General features: G+C 39.5%; 1 protein-coding gene across 1 annotated transcript in view; it reads left to right on the forward strand.

Moving 5' to 3' along the window:
* Positions 1-25,042, forward strand: part of MPPED2 (metallophosphoesterase domain containing 2) — a 103,112-nt gene that overhangs the window by 29,394 nt on the left and 48,676 nt on the right. Inside the window, 1 exon segment of the mRNA XM_075094924.1 lies at positions 4,549-4,730. Coding sequence (XP_074951025.1) covers positions 4,549-4,730 — 182 coding nt within the window.

The following is a 25,042-nucleotide window of genomic DNA, read 5'->3' on the forward strand; positions in this document are numbered from 1 at the left end:
AAAGGCTGTGGATTCAGCTCTCTAAGCACAGGCGTTCCCGGGGACTGGCTAACCCAGCCAGATCCCTGTATTTTCAGCATTTGAACTCACCCGTGCAGAATTATCCTTTGGAATCAAAACTTTATTTCTTTCAGAAAAATGGTGCTTGTGTCTTTTCTAAATTTTCTTTAAAAACAGGATCCCAGTGTAATTCTGCCTGCAGCTATGTCTCTTGGAGGTACTTGCTAACACTGCTGATTTATAAGACATCATTATGAGTAACTAGCATAAGCTTGGGCTGAAATACACAGCGAATGCGTCTGTTCCAGTGTGACATCCTAAATCAAGTCCTTTGCCTCTGTGCATGTGAAAGGCCCAGCGTTTCCCTCCTCTGAGTTTCTGAATTCAGCCCTCCTACCTCACTCTCAAAATCCCTTTGATAACTTGCTGATTGTTGTTTAATTATTTAATCTCAGCTTTTAAAACGTAAAGCCATGACAGAATTTGCTGCCTGATGGATGAGGGCAGCGTAAAACTCCAAGCCCGTGTGGTGCCCGGGAGCATCACTGGGTGCCAGCAGCCCAGCCAACACCGCGCGCGGGCGGCCGTGCACGCAGCCGGCAGGGCACGGGGCAGCGCTCGGCTTGCTTGCCTACCGGCCCCGCTGTCTTGGAAGTGCCATGGTAACCGTGGTTTTGGAGGAAAATACCGATTAGTGATAGCTGAGCAAGCCAAATTGGAGCCTGGTTTATGTTGTTTGATTCAGCTGCAGCAATGCGTGAGGAACTATATATTTGAGGTTTGTACCTAAGGGACTCTTTCTCTAAATGAGAACAACTGGTGGTAAGGGCAGTTTAGCAAAGCCAAGTAACTATCTGATAAAGTCCTTACAGGAGTGTATGAAGATTACATTGTCCCTTCTGATTCCTAAAGCCTCGTCATAAATGCATTAAATGTGACAGATCTTACATTACTGTCATGGTCTTAGAAAGCAGTCATTGCTCAACTGCCTTGTGGGATTTCAATCTGGGTCTCACGTAAACTTTTGAAAAAACGCTTAAGTGCCTGATTTTCTAGATAAGTACCTATTAACAGCTGTCTGTAAAGTAAGTTAGATGCCCAAAATAATTTACTAACAAAATCTTCGTTTGTTTTGATACCTGGCTGTTTTTTTAGGTTGTTTTCCACTTCCTGATTGCTGTATTAATCCTAACGTATCACCATTTAGATTTTTCTGGAATCACATTTACTGCATCTCTCCATGAGCATGCTTTTCCAAATGCAGTGAACAAGTCTGTAAAATGTTCTAGTCTGCCAGCTCAAGAAGACTGAAGAATAAAGTGGTGGTGGTGATGGAGAGTGTCAAAGTTAGCTGGATACACTGTGCTTGGAGGAAATGGTAAAGAATATGTTGGAGAGCTGGAGGTGGGCAGGGCTGAAATAATTATTTTATCTCCTGCTGAATTGCAGTGAGGGTCAGGTGCATAACTATTACAGAGCTTTTAGAAATTCCTGTCTGTCATCCCCAGTGTTGGGTTGTGAGGTGACCAGACCACCAGAAGAAGGGATGACGTTCACAGCCCAGGTAGAAGCCTGCCAGCGAGCGGTGTCTTGCCAAAAGCTGTGGAAGGTTAATGCCTTGCCTACTGCGGTAGCTGATCGCACAAATTCAGAGGCAAATCCTCTCACGACGTAGTGACACAGAAAAATCTGGCATTAGTCTGCCATACTGTAGCTGTGGATGAAAAGGAAACTTGAGCCTTTAGGACTGGCAATAACACTTTTATTAAGTTTCTATTGAAGGACTGTTTTGAGTAAGATAAATGGATGGGCTGAACACAATACAATAACCTTCAGTATCTCACTTTCAAATACTTAGTAGGCAAGTACTACTGAATAAGAGAAGAAATTAAGCTAAGATATAGAAAAAAGGTTACTTGGCAACATCGCAGTGTTTGTAAAGAAGAGAAAGAAGGGTCACGAACTTAATGGATTTTGATTATAGAATTTTCTGTAAGTCAGTCATTGCATGAATAGAAAAATCCTAAACCAGATTTTGGTGTCATAGTCTAATAGGAATTGCCTAAAGCAAAACAGGGTTTGTTTGGAAACAAACTGCAGAGAACAGCAGAAGCATAGCTGCTGTGTGCAAACAAAATTGGACTCCCCAGAGGCAGGCTGTGCTGGTCGTAGCTCAAGCAGAGACATCCTGAACAAGGTACGGGGTACTGATGAAAGTAGGTGTTCATTTTTTGTGTTGTCTGGAGTGAACATACTTAGAAGTGTGGAAATGTTGATTCAGAGACCCCCGTGTTTACTGTGTGTGACATACTATTAAAAAAGTTTCAGCTTACCTTCAGTAATTGGAAGACACCAAAGACAAAAGCACTATGGCCTGTAATTACAGTTCTGCCCAGCTTGCCAGTGTGATTTAATGGGTAAATGAATTTTTCCTCTGTAATAGTAACCTTATTAATTTCTGACCCTGGCAGAGAAGAATCCATTGATTGTCAGAGTTCAAATTTTTGCAGTGGATTTCCGTAGTGGTAACCAGTTGTATGACTGGACTAATCGTATCTGGTGCTTTGGGTGGAATAGGAGGTGCAATACCAAAACCAAAAAATATTATCCCCCAACTGCCATTTCCATCCAGTCCAGCCTGCAGTAAAATCTGGTTTTAAAGTAAAGAGCAAATTAAAGTAAACATGATCTTGTAAATATTGAATATTGCAAATTAATTCAGTGGACCATGGCAACCAAATGTTGTATGTTTACAGTAAATACAGCTTGATTGGAAATATTTATAGTACCTAGGAAAATGCAGTCTAACAAATAATATTTCCTCCCCCACCACCCCCCATGCTAAAATTTTGGCTGTTAGTAAACATTCTACCAAATCTAAAAGACTCAGTAAAATCTTGTTAGGAAGTGCGTTCACGTGGACATTTTTCCATCAGAGACCAGGACATATCCATACGTGGTTTGATTTCTTGAACCACTGTAAACTCCCCAATGTAGGGAGCTGCCATTGCTCTGTGGCGGATGCTTTTGGTCTTTCTCACTTATGTAGGGAGCTGAGATTAAAAGACACTGGTGGAAGTTCTCACCCAGTTCAGTGTATCGTAAGTACTGAATACTAATTTAGTTTACTAAAAATAATAAACATAGTTCAATAAATAACAGAATACTTCAAAATTCTATATTTTTGTAGGATTTGTGCTTTATGTTCTGTTACTGACTGTACATCTCATTACAGCTACTGGGATTTATGGAAAACAGATTCACAGTGATGTGTGCTAGTTTCATGTTTTTATTCTCAGTGTGGAGAGCAAAATTAATAAAACCTTTTTAATTTTCTTTTTACTTTTAGGCACCGATTTTTGAATGTTTTGCCAGTTTGTCCCAATAAGTCTTAGAACAGCATTATTTTGGGTGCTTTAAAATACTTAGAGCTTGGTTTCACTGCTCTGGTGGACTCCTAGTGGAGTATTTTTCTGACATAACTCCTATGTACCTCAAAATTTCTAGCTGAAGCGAAGCTCTAACCATGTTCGAAGTTGCACATCAGTGCAATGGGTTGAAGTTTTGTGGAGTTGGTATGGGGTTTTCTGTGGTGTTAATCAAGATGCTGTGCTGTTCAAATGTTGAGTTAAATTGAGCAAAATCAAATTATGGTAACTGCAGAGAAAGTAGGCAGTGGGTTGCCTTTTGTATTTTATTTTGTTACAAATTAGAATGCCTAACCACCAAGTGTGCATAAAGCATTTCTCTTCCCTATTATTTTTCTCTGTTCTGCTTAAATTTAAAAAACAAAAAACCCAAAACACCTCAAAACCAAAGTTCTTTGCTGGGTCACAAATGTAGCTTGCAAATAACCAGCTGAACTAAAGTTTTAACATCATTGGCTATAGAAAAAAAAAAAATGTTTTATCTATGGTTGCTTAGTGCTCTACCACATCAGTTCCCGACTATAGTTTGGGAAGATGAGCTCAGGAGTTTGTACGAGGGCAAGAAGTTGTCATTAGGCTCAGTCCTGCAATTTCCAGGCTTCATCGAAGCACTCCTGAATGTACCTGATTATGTGTAAACAAATATTCCTGCTGGAATCTGTAGGAGTGCCTGTGCCCTTGAACAAAATCACAAGCTAAGCTGCTCAGCTCAAGTGAGAGCCTGTTGCTGGCCCACCTGCGAGACCTGTTATTTAATGGCCTGTGCACTTGTTCATGTGTAAGGCAGATGATGGAAAAAATATATCTGAATTCAGTGTCTCTCAAATAAATTTTTTCCAATGTTTAAATTAACTTTAGTATCAGAAACTGGCCATATCTTGTGTATTTTTTTAATCTTCCTTTCCTACCAGGTAAGTATTTAAGAAGCATTCTGGTGCCTTCTGGATTCTTGTCGGTGTTGCATTACAGAGTCATTTCTTTCAGCATGGTGTGTGTAAATGGATGTGTATGTGTGTGCATGCACGCTTATGTAGAAATAGAGCTGTGTTGATATCTGAAATAATAGATGTGAGGGCTTTAACCTTGTAACTGTTACGAGATCTTTATGTGTCTGCTTTAGGGTCGACCCTATCCCATATGACACTCCAAAACCAGCGGGCCACACGCGATTTGTCTGCGTCTCAGACACACACTCCAGAACAGATGGCATCCAGATGCCTTATGGGGACATCCTTCTCCACACGGGCGATTTCACCGAACTGGGGCTGCCCTCAGAGGTTAAGAAGTTTAATGACTGGTTAGGTAAGGAATTACTGCGTTTTGGTGACCCCAATTAACCTCTCCTGTCCAAGTGTCAGTCACTGCCTCCTAATTGAATTAGAGCACTTGAAAATCCCCCCTACCCTTGCTTCACTTGTCCTCATGTGATGTGCTGTTTCTAGCCTCAGTATGATTCTGTTAATTAAGTCAAATTTAGAGACTTTAGTGTATTCCTGCATTATCCTGGGGGAGAATATACTGTCATTCCACAGCAAGGACTACGTAGCCTTCTGTGTGCGCTGAGGGGGTGGTGGCACCTCATACGAATGTATACAGCGTCTTGTTAGTTGACGCTGGTGGGGTTTTAAGTCCACAGCCAAAACTATTGCTTGCTGCATTTTGGGTTTACCTTAATTGAAAGCAGTGCTGAAAGTTAAAACATCCTTGGAAATGATGAAAGTCCTGCTTCCCACCACATAGGAGAGCAAAATCAATAATACTGTTTGGAAGAGGAGAATTTTTTGGGGGTGGCATTCGCATGATTTTCCCCTTTGAGTTAACTGGCATTTCAAATTTGAACGCAGGCACTCGGTGCCTCTTCGGTAGAATGCCTTTTGTATTCTGCTGCAGTTGATAGCAGTGCCTTGAATAGTGTGTTGCTACAGATGAGGGCAATTAAGTTGCAACAGCAGAAGACCAAAATGAAGGAGGGGAACTTGTGCAGGATGCTTCTGTTACAAATGCCACTAGTAGGCTGGCTGTGTACTGCCACGTCGTCACTTGCATTACAAACAGTCAGAGGTGAAGGTGACTTAAGCAGCTGATCTTCAAGAAATGTTAGAATGAATTTACAGCATTATATAAAAGCCTTTGAAAGCATAGCTTTGTCATCATGCTTTACCTCCATCCCTGCACTCTCTCTCGCCTGCTGTATGATGGCCACATCTCTACATGCCTTTAACAGTATCATTTTATTCCATTGGAGTTCCTTGGCTGACCCTTCAAGAGATAAGTAAAGAACATTTGGATTTACAAAAGGATTTTTTAAATAGAAGAGCTTCCACATTCTCCATCTTTTCACCCTTCTTTGTATTTCTCCATACTATTCTTCTTATCTTCCTTCTGACCTCCTGATTTCCACAGCCCAATTTTAAATAATGTTTTTCCTTCTCTATTGCTGTGTATGTGGGACTGGGGCTTCCAGATACTGCCATATTACTGTAATGTAATTTTATCATTCTTATTGCTGGAAAGAAGCACTAGATTTTACGGACTCACAACTACCCTTTTTCTAGGAGTGTAATTGCAGGGACTGGGAAGTAAGAAGTGTTAGAAGTAGGTGGCTATGTACACAGGCTGAGAGAAGAGACACAGTAGGAATCGTCTTCCTCAACTTCTGAGTGTTCTTTGTGATAACCTGCAAATGTTACTGTTGTGAGGAGGAGGGGCAAGCAAGGCAAGGGCAGTTCGAGGCTGCACAGCTTCACTGGGAGTGGGTGGTGTGGGTCCCACCAAGCCTAAGCCCTCCTGGAGAAGCTGGTTCAGTTGTTACAGATGCCAGGCAGTTGCAGAAGAGGAATTGCTTTCTGGAGACCGTACGCCTCCGGTGTCTACCTTGATCGCGCTGCGAAGAGCAGTGTCTGGTTACCACAGCTCTTCTTTGGACTTTGGGTCATTTCACAAGCGGTGTTTTGATATGGCCAGAGCCCATGCCCAGTGCTTGGCACTTGAAAACGCTCACTCAGTACTGCTGAAAGCCAAAACAAGTGAGCTGCTAGTGTGTTTTCACCCTTTTGTGGGGAATCTTACAGTATGGGCAGCCACTTGGCATTGCTTGTGTGTAACAGGTGTTTCATGACGTTATTTCATCACATAGATCTTTGGTTTAACATTTGCAACTGACGAATTGTAACCCGTTGAATAGGTTTTGTTCCAGCCTCAGTAATTTACCATGGGGCTTTCTTAGCATATATATAGTTCTTGTAGAATTCAGTATAGTATTTATCTGAGAAAGCAGGTTTTGCATTCTTTAGCAGTCAGTGTCACTGAAATTGGAAGCTTTGACTGTGTGAGGACCCACCGGCTTTGGTCAGACTTTTGTATTTCAGGTACAGAGAAAACATAATTTTTTGTTTGGTTGGTGGGCTGTTTTTTTTTGTTGTGTGTGGTGTTTTTTGGATTGTTGTTGGTTTTTTTTTTTACATGCACAGAGTCCACTTGCGTTTTCATATAGATGACGAAGCCAGTTGTTAGGTTTCTGGCATAAGGTGAGGGAGCAAATTGATTTCTCTGTGGAATCTTGTTGCGTTGGTGAATACTTGCTCCAGTGCTCTCCTCTCCTCATCTGGAATCAAAACACTATGAAGTCAGGCTTACCTTTTTGCCACTTTATTTCAGGCTCCTATCTGCAAAATGAGAGTAATCATATGCTATTTACTATGCATATTGTGAAGATTAATACCTTCAAGGTTGTGAAGTGATGACACATAATAGTTCAAAAAATACATACCGGTAGCAGGCAGAAGCAAGCAGGATTCCTTTTTCTTCTGCCATATAGTGGGAGGCATCTTTTTTCATCGTAGTTGGCAGGAACCTTATTCCAAAGTGATGTGCTGAGAACCCCTGTCAAATAGAGCGTTGTCCTTGTAGAAGGGGGTTTTCATATCTTTTGTGTGTGTGGTTTTCTCCACTCGCAATGGTGTTGTAAAGCAGTAACGAAGACAAAACATTTGTATTGTTTATACCTTGAGGGAGAGAAGTGAGATCAAAGCCAGACTTCATTCTACAGCTTTTTACCTGCTTTGTGGTAAAACAACAGGACCTCATCTCCACTAGGATTATATGATGAGATAACTAAAACAAAATAACTATGCATAATTTTCTTGGCTGTAAAGCCAAGGCAAGAGTTAAAAGATTATTATTCTGAACCCCTGCATCGTTTGTATTTCACTGGGTGTTACATATGCCAGAGTTATACAGGACTGAAAGCACTTCTGTCAGCCCTGCAATTTCATGTTTTGTGGGTCTTGCATCCCTTTGCAACTCTTCAGGTATCTCACCTGAGCAGAACGTTCAGCATCATGCCCATCCATTTCACTAACATTTATCCTTCTTCCTCATCTCTGCAGTCAAATAATGGAACATGCTTTCCATGCCTTCTTTCCTGCTCTTTCTAGCTCTCAGCCCTTCCTGCAACTTTTACTAATTCTTACGCATTTTTCGCTTTGGCTGATAAATTTCATTATTGGTTTTGCATGAAAGTCATCTGGGCTCATGCATTGAATAACCTCTGTGGTCACTTAGTGACTACATACACTGGCTGAGGTAATTCATTCACTTTTGTTTTGGTGTGAACATGTCCCCTGGGTCCTGTAACTGCTGTAATCACTTGACCTTAGTGACTGTTAAATGCTTTAAACACAGTTATTTTAAATTTATAATTGTTTTCATTAAAAATCTCTTATAGTAACTTAACTGACCTTGCAGTAAACACAGCATTATATGCTGAGGAAGAATTGAGACGTTGTTCTATGACCAATATATTTATTACTGAATGTTTCAACATACTATTATTATCACTGTTCATATTTTTCCCATCCATTCTCATTCAGTCATCTATGGGAAATGAAATACAGGAATATCTAATTATAGCTCTGTCTTCATAGTGCAGTATTTCCTTTTCCGTGTGATGGGAAATGATTGAATAACTCATAAGAACTGAAGAGAAAGCAAAGATAAATTCAGGCAGATAGATCTTTAATGAGTGACGATATGTTTATTGTGCTCAATTAGTATGGGACTGATTATTCACACAAGTAAGGATATGCACAATTTGCATCGGTTGAGTAATTTTTCTCAAATAGCCAGTTTTGTTCTTTTTTGGTCTAGTGGTTATCTCTTACTGTGTTCATTTTTGGTTGGGGTGTTTCTTCCATGCAAGATTCCTAATATAAGGCACGTTACTGGACAAACTAGGCAGTGGTAGAAATGAATAAATCCAGTAGGTGAAATTACTGCTGGTTAATGTCTGTGGAACTGAGAGTAGAATTTAGCTAGGTGTTTTCTGAGTTGTTCTGGGATTTAGCAACTTGGCTGCTTAATGTTTTTTCTTTCATGTCTTGCTTTTGTTTTCAATGCATGTGTCTTCTCATTTCTGTGGGATAATGTCTTGAGGAACTTGGTGAACGGTTTAGTGGCCAAATACGTATGAATTTGTACTGGAAGAAATATTTCTTTACCTGTAATATATTCTTGCCTTTAGTGAAAACATTGTTGATAATGCTAAAATAAAAATTGAGCCTTTTTTCTCTGGTGTAGTTCTCCTCTCGTGTTACTTAAAGTGAGAAGAAAAGAATTATTATACTATTTTAATGTGGAGGTTTTCTTGTTACAGTATGCATATGTGGTGTGGTCCTCAGAAACATATCATCAGTTCTTTTAAAGTTCACTTTTGTGTGATTGTTTAGTTATGGAAAATAGTAACTCCAGCTTGGAATTGCTGGCTGTTACATGGAATTGATGACAAAATGGGAAGAGCACTGGAAATGTGGTGTTGCTCTCGGAGGTGTGGACAGACATGTGGTTCCAGTGTACACTTAGATTTCTGAATTAGTACAGTAGAAACTTGAAATTGTGTTCAAAACTGTAAGGCAGACGCCTGCCAAAATAGTGTTTGATCTTGAAGATAGTATAATGTGAAAAAAATGAACTGTAACAAAATAGTGTAATAGTAAGATCGAGCTCTTTTCTTATCACTGTTTAAAAATTCAGGGTCACATTCCTCTTGTGTCCTTTCTCAGTCTCTCTGGTCTGGCTCAGTTATTCTCTCATTTTATCTAGGCTTCATCTGCTCCCCAGGCATATTTCATTTAGGGTTTTATGTGAGTGTGTTCCTTTTGTGAATGTACACTGAAAACAGTTTCGTTGTGATGAAGTATTTGTTCTTGAGAACTTTTGCTCCAAAAAAATGTGTTTCTGATATGAATTATTTTAGCATCTGATGTGACAGTTTTTTATAAAAACAAACCAATAAGCTCTAAATTTCTCCAAATTCAAAGGGATTATAGCTCAAAGTATTCTGAACTAATTTAGAACCAGAAGGAAGCTTATGAATATTTTAAAGTAAAATTATGGCAATGAAAACAAATCTTTTCCCATTTTTATAAACGGATTTATTTCTGATTTGTGTTTTACCATCTGGAGCATTTTTTGAACCCTATATTGCTCTCCTTGTTATAGCTAGAATGAATAATTGACTAAACATAAAATACCATTTTGATGAACAAAACTCTTCGCACTTGAAAAAAATTGCGTTCACTGCAAGTGAAAGAAAATGCTGAGGTAGCTTTAATCCTGTATGTATGTATGAGTTTTGCACAGCTGTTCTGGGAGAGGGAAGCAACTCCCTGGAAAATCTATTAGTCTAATTTTCAAAACAGCTATATCTTTTGCGACTGGCTCTGGAGAGGAGCTTCTTTAGTCTTCAGACAACGGAATGAGATACGCTTATTTTAAGAAGAGGTTGAGCTGGTTGCTGAAGACAGTTGACTCTTCCATTGGTGTTGGCATTCTGCTCTCCCTCTGATTCTGCTAGGAGTTTCATGTGATTTGCAGGATCCCCACCATATCGCCTGCCTATTTCAGAGGTGGTCAGAACTGGAATATAATGGAGACCTGAAGGTGCACTGGCAAGCGCACACAGACAGATTTTTTGCGTCTACTTGCTTATTCATTCAAGTTGCTAATAGGTGCTGAACATTATGAGGTTGGAATATGTTGGTGCAATGTCATTTTAAAAAACCCCCAGATTTATAAGATGAAATCTAGAGTGTTCAAGTTTTTTTGGTTTGGTGGGTTTTTTTTTATTTAGTTCTCTGGGTTGTGTGTCTCACTCTGTCTTTATGATAAAGACTTTAAAAGCTTCTTCCAAGTTTATTTAGGATTTATTGCAGTATCGCTACTTAAGAATATTTCCTTGCTTTTGTTCTAACTTTAACTTAAAATCTCATTTGTACTTAGTTTTAAATTCCCATATAGCTTGACTAAATGAATCATCAGTGCTCAGCTGTTATTTGCGTACACCTGTTTGAGATCTATTAATACTAATTTTAATGTTTTTTCTTCTCAGGATCACAAAAATAATTTGAATATTTCATTTTACTGTACTTACAAAATAGTGGGGAAAAAATAGCCATGGGGGTTTATAGTAATAAGCTGGATAATGTTTTCCTGATGTAGCAATCTACAATGAAATGTGAAAACAGAATTGGAAAAAAAACCCAGTGGAAAAAAATAATATTTTCGTGCAATGGTTATTATAGTTGCTTCTTCATATTTATCCTCTGCTCAGAGTCAGACACTAGATGCTTTGTGGAAAAGAGAACCCTAGAAGTATAACTTAAAAGGTAAAATACAAGAAATTGTATAGAAATGAGCGTTAAGGTAGTAAAACTTCGACGGATTAAAGTGGAATTTGTCCATGAGAAGCAGCGTAAGTTTATTCATATCTGATCAGTTTTTTCTTGTTTTGCTCTTGTTATTCCTGCCAACTTTTCATGAAGAAATTTCACAAGAAACTGTTTTTACTCTCTGAGTTTTTTCCCCGAACCATAGTCACTAATTTACTAGAGATACAGTGTAAAATTCTCTATACAAGTTGTGTACTACCTGCTATGTTCAGTCAAACCAGACATTAAGGTGTTATTTGACAGCCATTACAACACTTGGCTCATGTGAAATGTGCTTTCAAAGAGAATAATGTTTGGGATTGAGTGGCTCTTTATATGTTTAAACCCAACGTATTCATTTGGTAGTTTTCAATGAAAGAAAGGAGCCAGCGAGCACTGGAAAGTATTGCACAACTCTTGGACAGGACTTTCAATCACAATAATTGCTCAGTCATTTCTTGGATCTGCTTCCCTGGACTGCTGTTGTCTTAAAGGGGGAGGTGATCAGGTTTCAAATAACAAACCATAACCAAAACAAATTTATAAAATAACCAAAATAATTCTTCCTTTCAATTCCCTCTTTCCTGCAAATCCACTTTATAACAGAACAAAGATTTATGCTGGGTGTATTGACCAAACATGAAATAAGCAATACCACCCAAATAGAAAGTTTTATAGATATTGTCATCAGATTCTTCCTCCGGCATTGCCGCTGCAGCTGTGTATCATGAGAATGATTTTAATGCAAAGCAAAGTACGTATTCTTTGTACACCATTGATTTATTTTGTCACTTACAAATTAAATTTTGCATCGGAAATACAAAGTGCAAAAATGCCTCTCTCCTAAATTTTCACATCATGTACACCGTATTAACAATACCTAATTAAAATAAAAAGTGTCTCTGTTAGTAGAGCATCAAATTCCTGCTTGGAAAGAACAATGGTTTCGGGGTGGAGGAGTTGCTTTGAGCAGGGAGAGGTTGGGGCTGGGGTGAGAAAGCACTGCAGATTTTAGTGTAATGTGTAGTGTTCAAAGAAATTTTATTTCATCATAAAGATTAGCAGGCTGTGTAATTCAATTTAGAGCTGGTTGGCAGTGTCCTGTCTATTACAAAGCTTTTTTTTTTTTTTTTTTAAATCACCACTATTGTGTTGGGTTTTTTTTTTAAATGTTGTATGCAACTACAGAACTGAGCAGACAGCAAGAATGATCTTTGGGTTTTGTGCTTCCCAGCCCCTTCCTCTTTTCAGTTCTGTGTGTTAGGAAATGCATGAGATTACCTTAAACTGAGCTACAAAACTGTATCTCAGTGAAATGCCATCATGCATTTTTTTTTTTAGCTTGTATAAAATGGTTTGGGTTTTTTTTTTTCATGGCCAGCCACTGAGAGTGAAGATCTGCTAAAAATGTTAGACTGGGGGGGTGGGGTGTTGAATCAAGCTTAAAACTCAAATGTTAGCATTTATTCACACTGTTGTGGACATTACTATGCTGTAGAAAAGCAACATACAGCACTTTATGTTAATGCAAGACTGGCAGACCTTTATCTTACAGTAATTGCCTATACTAGGGGGTTAATAAATGTTCCAAGAATTACTGACTTCTTTTTTTGTTAAAGAAAAATAGGTAGTTGCTTCTTGCTGGCTATAACCAGCCTGCATAGCTCGTTAATTAACCCTCTTGTTGCAGTGGGTTGAAGCTGAGTATTTGAGCTCTGACAAATTCCGCATGCATCTTATGTATTGGGAGCGATGTGTCTTGGCACAAAAGGGCTGCAAAGTAAAGATGCGTGCAACTCCACCTCTCCCATCCACCCCCGTTGCGCCTGTTAGAAGAACTTGAAGTCTTTATTGACTCTGTTTAGGGAGTATATCGATTTCAGAGGATGGGTATTACATTCGTGGGCACTCTGGTACCACTGGTGGGGAGAAAAAGGAGAAGAGAACCTCTTCTTCCAGAGCTCAAGGAATTTGTCTTTTTTGTCCTGCTTTGTGATCCTGAGCATAACAGTGTGAATAGCAGTGCTTGCTCCGTAGGGTGCTTACAAGACCCATAGGGAGCATCTTCTCTTGGTGACCCTGGTACAAGGCTGGGAGGACCTGCTCTGCTGCCACATCCCGTGGCACTGGGCTGGTCCCAGCACTCGGCTCGCATGCGTGTCCTTCCACAGCTTTGGGAATTGATTTCTCAGGTCTTGGGATCATGTCGAGGCTCGGGTCACTTCAGTGCCTCACTTCCCTTCTCATCCTGTACCCCAGCTGTGAGGAGATGGTTACCAAACCATCGCTTACTATTGATGGTACATTTAGTAGGGAAGGAACAAAGCACGACAGGGGACAGCAATGTAACGAGAGAAGTAAGAAGATGCAAAGCCAACACAGAAGAGAACAAAATAGCAACCAATGGGGGGTGTGGGGGGGTGAGACATGGGGGCTACAAAGGAGAGAGACAAATGAGAGCACAGGGCTATAAAGTAGGGGAGATTCATGTGCTTCATCCAGGGTTTCATTTCTTCCCAAGTTAAAGAAATTAAGAAATGGGTGCTCAGAAACACTCTGTACTTGGATTTTCCTGTAACTGGTGATAAGTGAACCTTAAAGACCCCAGAATTATGTACATCTTTTCTAATGAATCAGAATCTTTAATATTACAGGCTGGGCAGAGTGCAATAGCTCCTTTTCTCCTGAATGCTGCCATTAAATATTTTTGGTGTAACTAGCCAACATGGAGAGTTTTAGTTTAAAACACAGCTGCAAATGATAAAAAAATTACCCGCACTTCCTTACTTTTACCTGAGCTGCTCTCCCCTGTACGTTACTCTTAAGGCTCCCCACTCCCTAAGCAGCATTTGGCATTTGACTTCACTCCTGAGAGATGAGCAGAAAAGCTGCAAGGCAACCGTGAAGTTTCCTGCATTTTTGTGCAGGAGATGTCTTCTGAACATTGTGGGGAAGGACTTCGTTCCTTCTGCTCTCCTCTGTCCCTGCTGCAAGCTTCGGTGGTCGCTGGGAATGAAATAATGTAGCTCTAGCCATACTGGTGGTCCCGAGAGTAAAGTTCCCGAACTAGCATCCCCTCATAAAACCCCATGTGAAGTAGCTCCCAGGCTGTAGGGAAAGCCACTGGCCATTTGCAGTCTCCTGGTTGTAAATTATAATCCTGTGCCATTAGCTGGAGCGTGGAAGGTGGGGAGGGATTGCCTGAGCAAGGATGGCTGAAGGGATGCCCTACTGCGGCAGTCGCCTGGGCTGCCCCTGGGGACGGAGGGAAGGAAGAGCCGCTGGCTGTGGCACGGTGACTGACAGCTCCGGCCATCTATGTTAAAATGGGTCCTGGCATTTGAGTGAGTTACTAGAGAGGATGTGTGTGTGGTTATAGTGGAAGCAATACAGCCATTCATAAACAAATGCTTCCGTGAAGCCAGCTGTAAAAACAATGATGCTTGCCTTTGAGGTGAAAGGGCAAAACCTTAGCAAAAAGGAGTATAAATAAGAATTAAACTGTTACCCTTGTGTAAGCGACTGAAATAGCTGTTCTCTTAGTTCATTGTCTTAATGACCACCTCTGATTAACTATAGTTGTCGCTTTATTCAGCAAAACTTGATGTCTGCATATCATGCCTTTTTACGACAATTTTTTCATCCTTTTTTCTTTTTTTTTTTTAAGTCTAGAAATTATGGCTAAAATGGGTAAGTCAAGAGAGACCCTACTCTGCAGAAAGCACACGAGATGAAAAGTTGCAAATGCTGCATGCCCCAACAGTTAATGATAGCATTTAATTACAGAGAAATGTTTATTCATGTACCAGAATCCTCAGTGTACTTCTGTACACAAAAGGAAACTACAGATGCTGCATCATACAGATTTTGCAGCACCTTATGAAAATATTACTGTAAATTCAAATGCACAGATACAAGTACCATAAATCTCACCTATCCATTTAACATTTCAATACCTTAGGAGGCTTGCTGCTTAACACTGTCCTTAAAAGGAGCAGAGGTGGCTGTAGTGAAGGACCTATGTAGTTGTAGCAACAAGGATAGGAAAGATAAGAGTTTCACCTGAATTCCGCCACAAATAAAGCACTCAAACTCTTTGTAGTGCAGAATGGAGTTTAGATTACATACACTCTTCTTCATTCAGCTGTTTTGTCCTTCCTTCTTTGGAAGGACAATTACGAGGTGTTTCAATGCATACGCTTGCCCACTAAAATGCAAAGGACCGGCACCTTGGATTTTTAAAAAACTTCAGTCTGAACTCTCTGTCATGAGGTCCCGGGATGCTGTAACATAAATAATTTGGTAACTGAGATTCTGCAAAGCCAGGAGAAGAGAGGAAGTGGCAAGAAAGCAAGATTCAGAACTCAGAAATCACTGGTGCAAATTTCCATAGTTATCGCTCTAGACCTCTACCAGGCTTTAAGTTTCCTTCTCTCTCTCTCTTTTTAGTGTCTGGGGTTACTATATATGCTTAAACTTACAAGGAAGGTATGTGAGGCTATGTGCCATTCTGCCCAGGCAACTCTAGATGGCTAGGGGAAAAAAAAACCCAAACCTGTATAAGAGGAATTCAGTTCCTTGTAATAACATGATACAGCTGGAGTGATTTGGTTGTCGTCTTTAGTAGCTAAGAAACCTCTCTGTGGGCTGCGTTATTAAAAGGAATTTCCTTACAGGGCTCAGGAGATTCCTGGTATCTGAGTTCATCTTGAAAGACTATAATGGAATGTTTAGGTTTATTTAGAATAATAAATTTAAACGTGGGATTCAGAAAACAATACTGGAGGTTCATAAAGACCTGTCTGAATATTTTTAGTTGACTGTAATTTCTGTTTGCGTTCTCTCTGTACTTTAAAAAGAAAGATTTCAGGTAAGGACTGTGGAGGCACTTCTGAAATACAGTACATAGTCCTGTCAGATGCATGTTGGGCTGCTTCTAGAAATGGACTTTACTTCAGGTTTTAGATTTCTCCTCTTCTGACTTAGAAAAGGAATAAACAATTCCCAACAAACATCAGCATCGCCACCCGAAAATATGTTCAAAACCACCTTTGAATATTAAACTTGCTGCTTATCCTTAAGTGTTTACAAGTAAAAGCACAAAACATGACCACAGGGTAAAATTTCAAAAGCAGCTAATTGCTTTAGCACACTGGCAAATGTTACATTCTCAAGGTTATTAAAAAGCTGATGTCCTGCTTTTAGACAGCAGTCTATGCTTTTAAAACCTTTGGGATATTTAAAAAAATAATTTATCTTATTTCTTCTTTCTCCTTTCACTTTATTTTCCTTGTGATTGTTCTTGCTGTCCTTGCTTATTATATTTTCCTGTATCATTATGGTATTTTATCCACATTACATTAGTACTGGTAGTCAGTTAAGGCTGAGCCACAGTATGTTTTGTAGTTTACCGATAACGTACTAAAAAAATGACAGTTTTGAAAGGAAGGATTTCAGTTCCATGTATGGCAATTGAGAAGTTACGTAAAATATGCTGTATTTTAGAAAGAAGATTAAAATAGTTATCAGAAGTTTCTTGTTTATGTAGTTGAGATTTTCCTTCTCACAAGAAACACCCTGATCGTCTTCCTAGGATACAGGAAAAAGGAGGCATTTGGAGGGATTTTCCCAGAACTATTGGCTAGGCTTTACCAGGGTATGAGATAGAGGGAGGCGTCTGCCTACTGCTTGGTGCAGTGTAAGCCTTAGAAACTTGCATTTAAAAGTGAGAAAACAAGCAATGGGAGCAAGTTCAGAGAGGAGAGAAACAGGAGAATGTTTTTTTGTGATTATATGTGTTTCCTGATTGATTGACTTGTTTATCTGAAGATAGGTAGGTAGATTTTGGGAGTACCCTGATAGAGATGTGTGTTTCAGTCCTGTGGCCAGAAAAGGTTTGCTCACATAAAGGACCCTGTCAATAAGGCAGAAAAATTTGGGGCAGGATCTAGATCTGGGTCCTGTACTCATAATTCTAATTTCTTTCAGTAAGTTTTCCTTCAGTAAGTAGGGAAGAATTGATATTCAGACTTGCTTCTCTTTTAAATAAAGATTTTACTTTGCATGGAAAATCTTGTCCTTAGCGTTTGCTGGCCTTTTGCAGTGTGAAAATATATGTACATGAAAATATCAAGACATTGTCTGTGATAATTATGATTAGCTTAATTACTTTCTGTATAATTGTTTCTCAAGATGACCTCCTTTTTGATGGCTTTTATTCATTTATTTTAGAAAAAAAAAGACTTAATTGGGATTGTAAATTACAGAGACAAAAGGGTGTGCTATGGGAAGTAGGTCCAGATCCGTTTGTGTCACACAGTGACTGCTGGTTTTTATATTCTTAAGATTCATGGAGAAAAATCATTTAAATTGATACGGTATGTGCGTGCACAAGGTAATATCAACAACCAATATATTATTTCAAAATCTGGTGAGTTTCTTTATAGAGGATTAGGTTATATAGTGTGGGGGGACTCAGAAAAGAAAATAGAATTGTGTATTGATGCCTTTAGAAATATTATTTGAGGGCAATAAAACGTTCCCTGAAATTCCCTCCTGAGTGGAGAAAATGGAGTTTGTTTGCAGTAATTGCATTTTCTAGCATTTGCTTTCGCACTTTCCAATATGAGTTAAGCCAATTGGAACCTGTGATTTCGTTTTGCTTATTGGCAAAAGTACCATGTAAATTGATCTGTGATGCATTTATAGGGAATGCTTTGAAAATTTTGAAATAGAGATGGCTTTTTCTTATTAGATTTAGATAGTATTAGGGTTCATTTCTATATTTTAGCCTAATGTAATAGTAACCAAAAATGTTCCTTTTCAATTTAGTCTTAATCAAGTTCAAGGAGAACATTTCTACTTAGCCCTACTGGCACTGGGAAGGCAGAGTTTATGTTCCCATGCACAGCCTTGGTACTCAGAGTTCAAGATCTGAGCCATTCGAAACCACACTGAGCTGAAATTTGTCTAAAACTTGTCAGCCCCGGTATATTAAGATCTTGATGACAAGAGAAAATGTAAAATTCTGTTGGGCAAAATTAACATATATCTATGTATTTGCAGTATACACGCACTATAGACCTTGAACTACAGGGGCTTAGATGCAAATCTCATTATAAATGTAATTACGCAGTAATTCTGTTTAGAGGAACACCCTTCAGCTCTGCCAGATAAAAGATATTCTTGCCTGAAAAGCTTATATATTTTCCCAAATGAATGCTCTTCCACTTAGAGGATCTCTTTGAAAGTGCACACATCGCACCAAAGCAGGCGTGGTAGTCCTTTATGTATTGCTTTGCTACGGGAAAGGAAAGAGTAGCGGGAAATACCGTTTCTGCAAGAAGCATTTTTTTAAAATGAAAGGGAAAAATAAGGCTATTGTGATTTCCAGGGAGGGTGTTATTTTCAGAGTTTGCTAAATTTAAAGGGAAATGTCGTAGCTGTCAGCTTTTTTAAATTTTTAATTTAATTTAGGTGATTTTTTTTTTTCTTTAAAGCTCCATCTTTTAGGTTACATAATTACAAGCCAGAAGAAAAGGCATTTGCAGGGACTAGCAAGTAGAGAAATCTGTGCTCCTTCTGTTTCAAATTTCATAATTTTAAAGTCGATTTGGGGTCATTTTACACCTAAAGTTGGCAGTGCTGTGAGCTGCAAAATCCGGAGGCTTTTTTGTTTTTGAGGTTAGACTAAACAAAAACTTCACATTCTGTCTGTTTCAAAACAAATAAATGTCAGTTATTAATTGATAAAACTTCAGTGAAGCTTTCCGTGTTTCACGAAAAAATGTTTCAATAACAGTAGCTCAGTAAATTCAAACCAACTTGGAGATCAAAACCCAACACATGTGGTGTCAGAGTAATCCTAAGGAAGACACGGAATGCTGAAGTAAAACGCAAAAGATTGTCGCTTATGTTGTGCTACATTTTTTCTTTTAACAGAGAGGAGAAGGATATTAATCACAAACAGTTACATTAGAATAATGTTATGGTTGAGACATAAATACATAAAAGCAAGGAATTGTTACCAATGTCAAAGCATCACTAAATCAGACCCTGTGTTAACTAGGTTTTGCTGTATACGGTTCATACTGCACTGGGCGATGTTACAGCCCAGTGTTGTGCGAAATTCACTTTATTTACCTCTGGGAGAGAGAACAAGTGGGTGCACTTGGTATTAGGTTCCGCTGATTCTGCAGTATCAGACTTCTCCTAAGTGCCCTTATAGGTTAAGTAGCACCTGTACCTGCAGTCGCTCGGAGAGGACTGCATTTGCTGCAGTACCTTGGCACTACATAGCTGAGTTATAGGTGCTGAGGCAAGAGTCACTCAATGCTTCCTTGCTTTCATGGGTTTATGACTCAACCTCGGCATTATTGTAACGTAGTTTTTTGTGTTTAATGTTTCTTAGACTTGGTTTTCCATTGCCAGCATGGAAGAAATCCTAATGCATGAGTTTCAGAGGAGAAGGTAGCAGTCTGAACCTGCTGTGTGGCTCGATCCGCAAGTGTGAGTATTAACGCTAGAGCTGTCAGGCCTTGTGAAAATTAATGAAGCCTGACGGTTACAGAGTGAAAGGTCAGAGGCAGAGCTTGCACTTACCTAACATTTCTGTTTTGTTGTGTCTAACAGTGTTTTCAACAAAAGGCAGCTTTAATATACAAGCTTTAGATTTATCACAGGAATTCAAGGGTCTCAGCCTTTGCTTCTCCCTGTGCTGTGGTCTGATGTTTTCTTTGCATAAAGGCAAAACAGTTAAACTTTCATTCATCTACCCTTCTTGGCTGCGTTGCCCATGTGTGTTTTGCTGTATTCTTCTTTCTCCAAAATTTTCTTTTGGAGGGGAAAGAAAAACGAAACAAAACATCTGAACTGGTTATAGTTTAAAAAGCTGGTAGAATACTTTTCATCGAGAAGATTTTGAGAGATCTTGTACTTCAGCTCTTTGTACTTCTTTAGAAGCATGTTCTGGTTTTGTGCATGCTCCATCTTTTATTTGCCTGCTTTTTTGTTTTTAGTTATTTCATTCTGTGGATTCCTACAGACACAGAGAGGTAAAATGCGTAGAAATAAATGGGTTATGCTTTCAGCTGGTATGTTGGTTGACATCAGTATTAGGTATTCCATTGAGGACTTCTGGTGAAGGGTGTTTGATTAAAACAGCCAGGATACTTTCACAGTCAGTTGGTCAATCTTATAATACTAGAGATGATGTTTGGTTTTTCCTACCCAGTTTTGGATCTTAGTACCTGCAGTTGATTGTTGATGTGAGAAGCCCAGCTTATCATTTGAAAGTTTGAGTCTATGTAACTGTTCTTACACAGCCTTAACTCCTTTGTGACGGAGAAATGAGCCTTTGAGGTACTCTGTCTTTCAAAAAGCTGAAAAGGGCCTTTGTGTGTTGCGGTTGTGCTGTAAATGCTGGGAAGAGAGAGTGGGCTCTCCATGAGAAACCTTGATGAAGAGTTACAGAGCTGATGAGCAGCAGCAAGTTCTGCTGGTTGCCCTCGCCTGCTGCCCGTTGGTGGACAGCTTGGGCAGCTGTGGCCAGGCACATGATAGCAACCTGTACTGCTGTGAGGGCTGGAGGTCTGTAGGAACGACACAAAATCTGCACCTTCAGTGTTTATCTCTGGACGTGTGTGTAGTTGATTATAGGTGAATGCTCCATGACCAGTTTTGCATTTTTTAAGAGTATATGAACTACCATAAATAGGAAATGATTCACTTGCACAGGCATCTCACTTGTACAGATTTTCCCTCTTTTTGAAGGGACTATGATTTGTACTTCAAGGTTTCTCAACCAGTTTCTCAACATACGTCCAAAGGGTCTAGGAGGCTATGACATGGGCATGAAAATGCTTCACGTTTCGTGGAAGTGTGGTTTGAATAGTTAATGCCTGTGTATGCATATTTGGAGCTTCACATCAAAAGCACTTGCGTAGCATTTTTGTGTAAATACAGGTTTCTACCACTATATAGACAGCTAGTAGCACATTATTTCTTAGTCCCCTACTTCCCTGTGAATTTTGTAGGTAACAGTAGTCAAAAAATAATGATTTTCTATTTTTATAGGGACTCAGCAGTTAAACATTCATTGCCAGACAGACTCCTTTTCATGTCTGGCAGCTCTACAGAACTTGGGTTGTGTGACTAAATTGTACTTGTATGAAGCATGCCATTAAAATGGGAACAGTTGTTCAACAGATTAAGGACTCCAGGATCAGGTACTTAAGGTGAACTTAAAAAACCACTGGAACACCTACTTACTTAGGTTAAAAAAACCCAACAACCCCCCGCCCTTCCCACCTTCCCCCCCTTATTCTGTGTAGCAGGTGTATTAAAAGTCAGTCAGTTGCTCAGCTAACGCTTTAAAGTGGTTGCAGCCACCAAAAGAAGTTGGTCCTGCCGTACCAGCATTCACAGAGCCTCATTCCTTTTTTGCTAAATCGGTTTTCAGCTGGATCAGTTTCCTGATCCACTGTGCTCTGCAGCTGCCAAATCCTTGTGGTGGCAGACGAGGGAGGATGAAATACCTTGGCGGACAAAGGTATGTGGGACTGTAGCTTAAGGGTTGACTTGTTAAACAAGAAGTCACAGAAGTCGTCTGAGGCTCCCAGAACAATGTATTTACTATAAACAATTCAATTTTTACAAGTTATTCACAGTTAACTATCTTTACTTTTATTTGAGCAAGAGAGTGATACTGACCTTTTGTCTTCCAACAACCTGTCTAACTACAGTGTTTGTTTTCTTGATCAATGGTTACATTGTACCCTTGCTTCTGCTGTTGACAGCAGGTGCTGAAAAACATCTTAGCCAAAATAATATAAACACATCTAGAATTCACACCCTGTGTGTGTATACACACAAATATATAGGATTTCAAATAGTCCAGTATAAGAGATTCTACTTTGCAGACTCGGTGCCCTAATCATTTTTAGTAGCTGTAACTTTAGCCTTTTGATCTCACCTGTTAAATATTTAAGTATTTTTAATTTAAACTCAGTTATTACCCTGGGAGGTGATAATTGGGGTTTCTGAAGTGCGCATCCCAGCAAAGAGATCAAACTCTTTTCCTTGTTTGAAAAGTGATACTTCTGTCTGTTTTCCAGAATCACAGTATAAACTAGAATGAATACTATTACTGGTGCATGATGGAAAATTTAAGTTAGGAAATTAGGGTAATAAAGGCCAAATGTAGCTGACAAAAACTTAGTGAAGGATAATGAGGAAATGCCTTTCAACCTGTGTATTGTGCGTCTCTATGGACAGCACAGATGTATATATGCAGAAGGTCAGCAGATTATGGACAAAGGGCAGGACTGGCAAAAGAAAACACGCCAAAATATTTCATAAATTGTATCAGAGAGAATGAATGCTGCGTACTGCCACAGGGCCATTCGGAAAGGGAAGACCTGAAGGCAATGAATAAATAGCTAATGTGATTGCAGGTAATTTATTACTGTGATTAGTGCTGTGCCGTCTTTCCTCAGGGAAGAGGAGAGAAATGGATGAGATGTCCTCATGCTGTGCTCCCCTTTGCTTGGGCCTGGCTTTTGATGTGTTTGCATGTTGATGAGCGGTGTTGCTTCTTGCTACTTACAGAGCCAGCTCCAGAAAAGGAAAGCAAAATGTGGCTCGTTACAAGGTCGGGGACCTTGGTGTCCATTCTATGGTAAATATTAAAGTATGTACAAATATGGAGTGACACACATCTCGTCTCACTGCTGGATGGGGGACCTGGGTCTGCAGCCCTGACAGCCACAGCCAGCACTGGCTGCTCCCCGGCTCGCAGGCTGTGGGTGTGCAGTACCGCGGAGCTACAGCTTACAGGTAGATGTTGGCAAACTATGGTCCCTGTGGGGTTCCTCCTCCAGGGCCTGTTTCACCTCATCCCCAAGATGCTGGTCCTTGGGTTTCATTGGCAGGGCCGTGTCCTGAGCTCCTCAGTGGCACCGAGGAGAGGCTGTTCTCTCCCAGGGGCCCTCGGCTCCCCGGTGCCTTCCTGGCTCTCAAGAACTGACCAAGTAGAGCCTCTCCTTAGTCATACTATTTGGTTTTCCCTACTGATTTCAGGTGCTTATATAACATGTACAATGTTAGATTTGTATGTTTTAATTATCACTGATGCCACCATTGGTTTGGCTTTTTGTGTCCTGTGTTTCTTCAAATTAAGCCCTCTTTTTCAAAGTGTCAAGAAAAAAAACACATTGACTTCAAGCAAAATGTTCCACACTGAATTGAACATAATAGCAGCAAAATGTGCTGATACTAAAATCTATCAAAATACATGGGAGAAAGTGTAAAACCTGAACATTTATCCAGTAAGATGAGAAGCTTTCTCTGCGAAAACTGGCAAATGTTGATAACTTGGCAGAAATCTTCACCACCCTACTTCTTGGAATTTAATCACATCCAGCTTGTTTTGGGGGAATGATAGTTATGACAAGTGTATCAAATTTCATGCCACTGGTATCTTTTATGTTTCCGGAGAGGAGAAAATAGCAATTCTACCTTGTGCCCAGGAGTCATGGGAAGCAGGAATTGTAGGTACCTGCCACATCGAGTTTTTAAATAAAAATTAATTGCAGAGCAGTATGTAGCATAGATGGGGAAGGGGAGGGAAGAGAGTGAGGCATAAACTGTAGAGGAGCATTTATTGCATCTCCCCCAGCTTTTAATCTAATGCAGCACTGCAGAGAGTTATGAATATGCATGATCTGCATTTTGCTCAGATGTGAGGTGTCTATGAAGATGTCTGCCTGTTTTTTTGGGGGGGATTTATAGACTTTTGTTTCTCTATCCAGAATTAACTAGCTTTGCAAAGATGATGTTTATATACATATCTTGTGTAATTCCTGTTTCCCTGCTGTAAATATTGAAAAGCAGAGGATTTTGACTGATTCCCCTTAAGTCTTATTTAGGGTAAAGTTAATCATCTTGTAAATACTTACAGTGTTACTTTGAAAGATACTTTTCAAAAAAACCACAAACCCAAACAGTTTTCAAAGTTGAAAAATTAGTTTTAAACTAGCAGAGCTGCATCTATTTAGGAGAACTGTATTCATGAGAAATACATGCTATCTGATTCTGTGTTCCTTGAGGCAGATGTTGGGAGTACCAGAACTGGGAGGTGGATATGTAGATGTCCACTTACATTTTGCTGCCTTTATGGGAAAAAACAAAACCAAACCCAACCTTTTCTAAATTATTATTAGGAATATACTCCAAAATGAATGATTTGGTATAAGACTAGGATATCAGGTGTATGGTGAAGGTAGTAGAAGGGACGTGTGAGTCTGGTTTTAGCTTTGATGCAAACTTATGTGTGATTTTTGGCAAGTCACAGTGGGACAGATTTTGTAAAAGAACCTAACCTCTGTGAAGACACCATAGTGTGGGACCATATTTTTAAGGGAGCTCAGCACCTAGTATTTTTATTTGGTAGGTCTGTCACTGGTTGTTGGTATCAAGTGCTTGAAAAATCTGTCTCTGAACTCCAAAAATCTGGTCTGTGGGCCTGATCCATGCCTCATTGCAAACAATGGAAATAATTGCCCTGACTTCAGGTGATCAAGCCTGTAGTCTTTATCTCTGACCCTCATGGTAAATGAATTAACCACATTTCCTTTTTCCTACCTTATGTCTTATTTGCTTGAGTTTCATGGTTTCTTCTACATGTGCACTGCTTACAGAAATGAGATACTACCATAAAGTGAATACTAATACAACTAATGATAATACTGATTAAAAAAAAGTTTAAGTCCATTGCAAGTTAATTGGCGCTTTGGAGAACAGGCTAGGTAGGTCTGGGAGTAAATGTCACTTCTTAAATGTTTTGGGTTCCATACGAATTCATCCAAATAATGGCATAATAAAAACCAACAGCACCAGCAGCCTAATTCA

Source organism: Phalacrocorax aristotelis, chromosome 5, assembly GCF_949628215.1.
Source record: "Phalacrocorax aristotelis chromosome 5, bGulAri2.1, whole genome shotgun sequence".
NCBI lineage: Eukaryota > Metazoa > Chordata > Aves > Suliformes > Phalacrocoracidae > Phalacrocorax > Phalacrocorax aristotelis.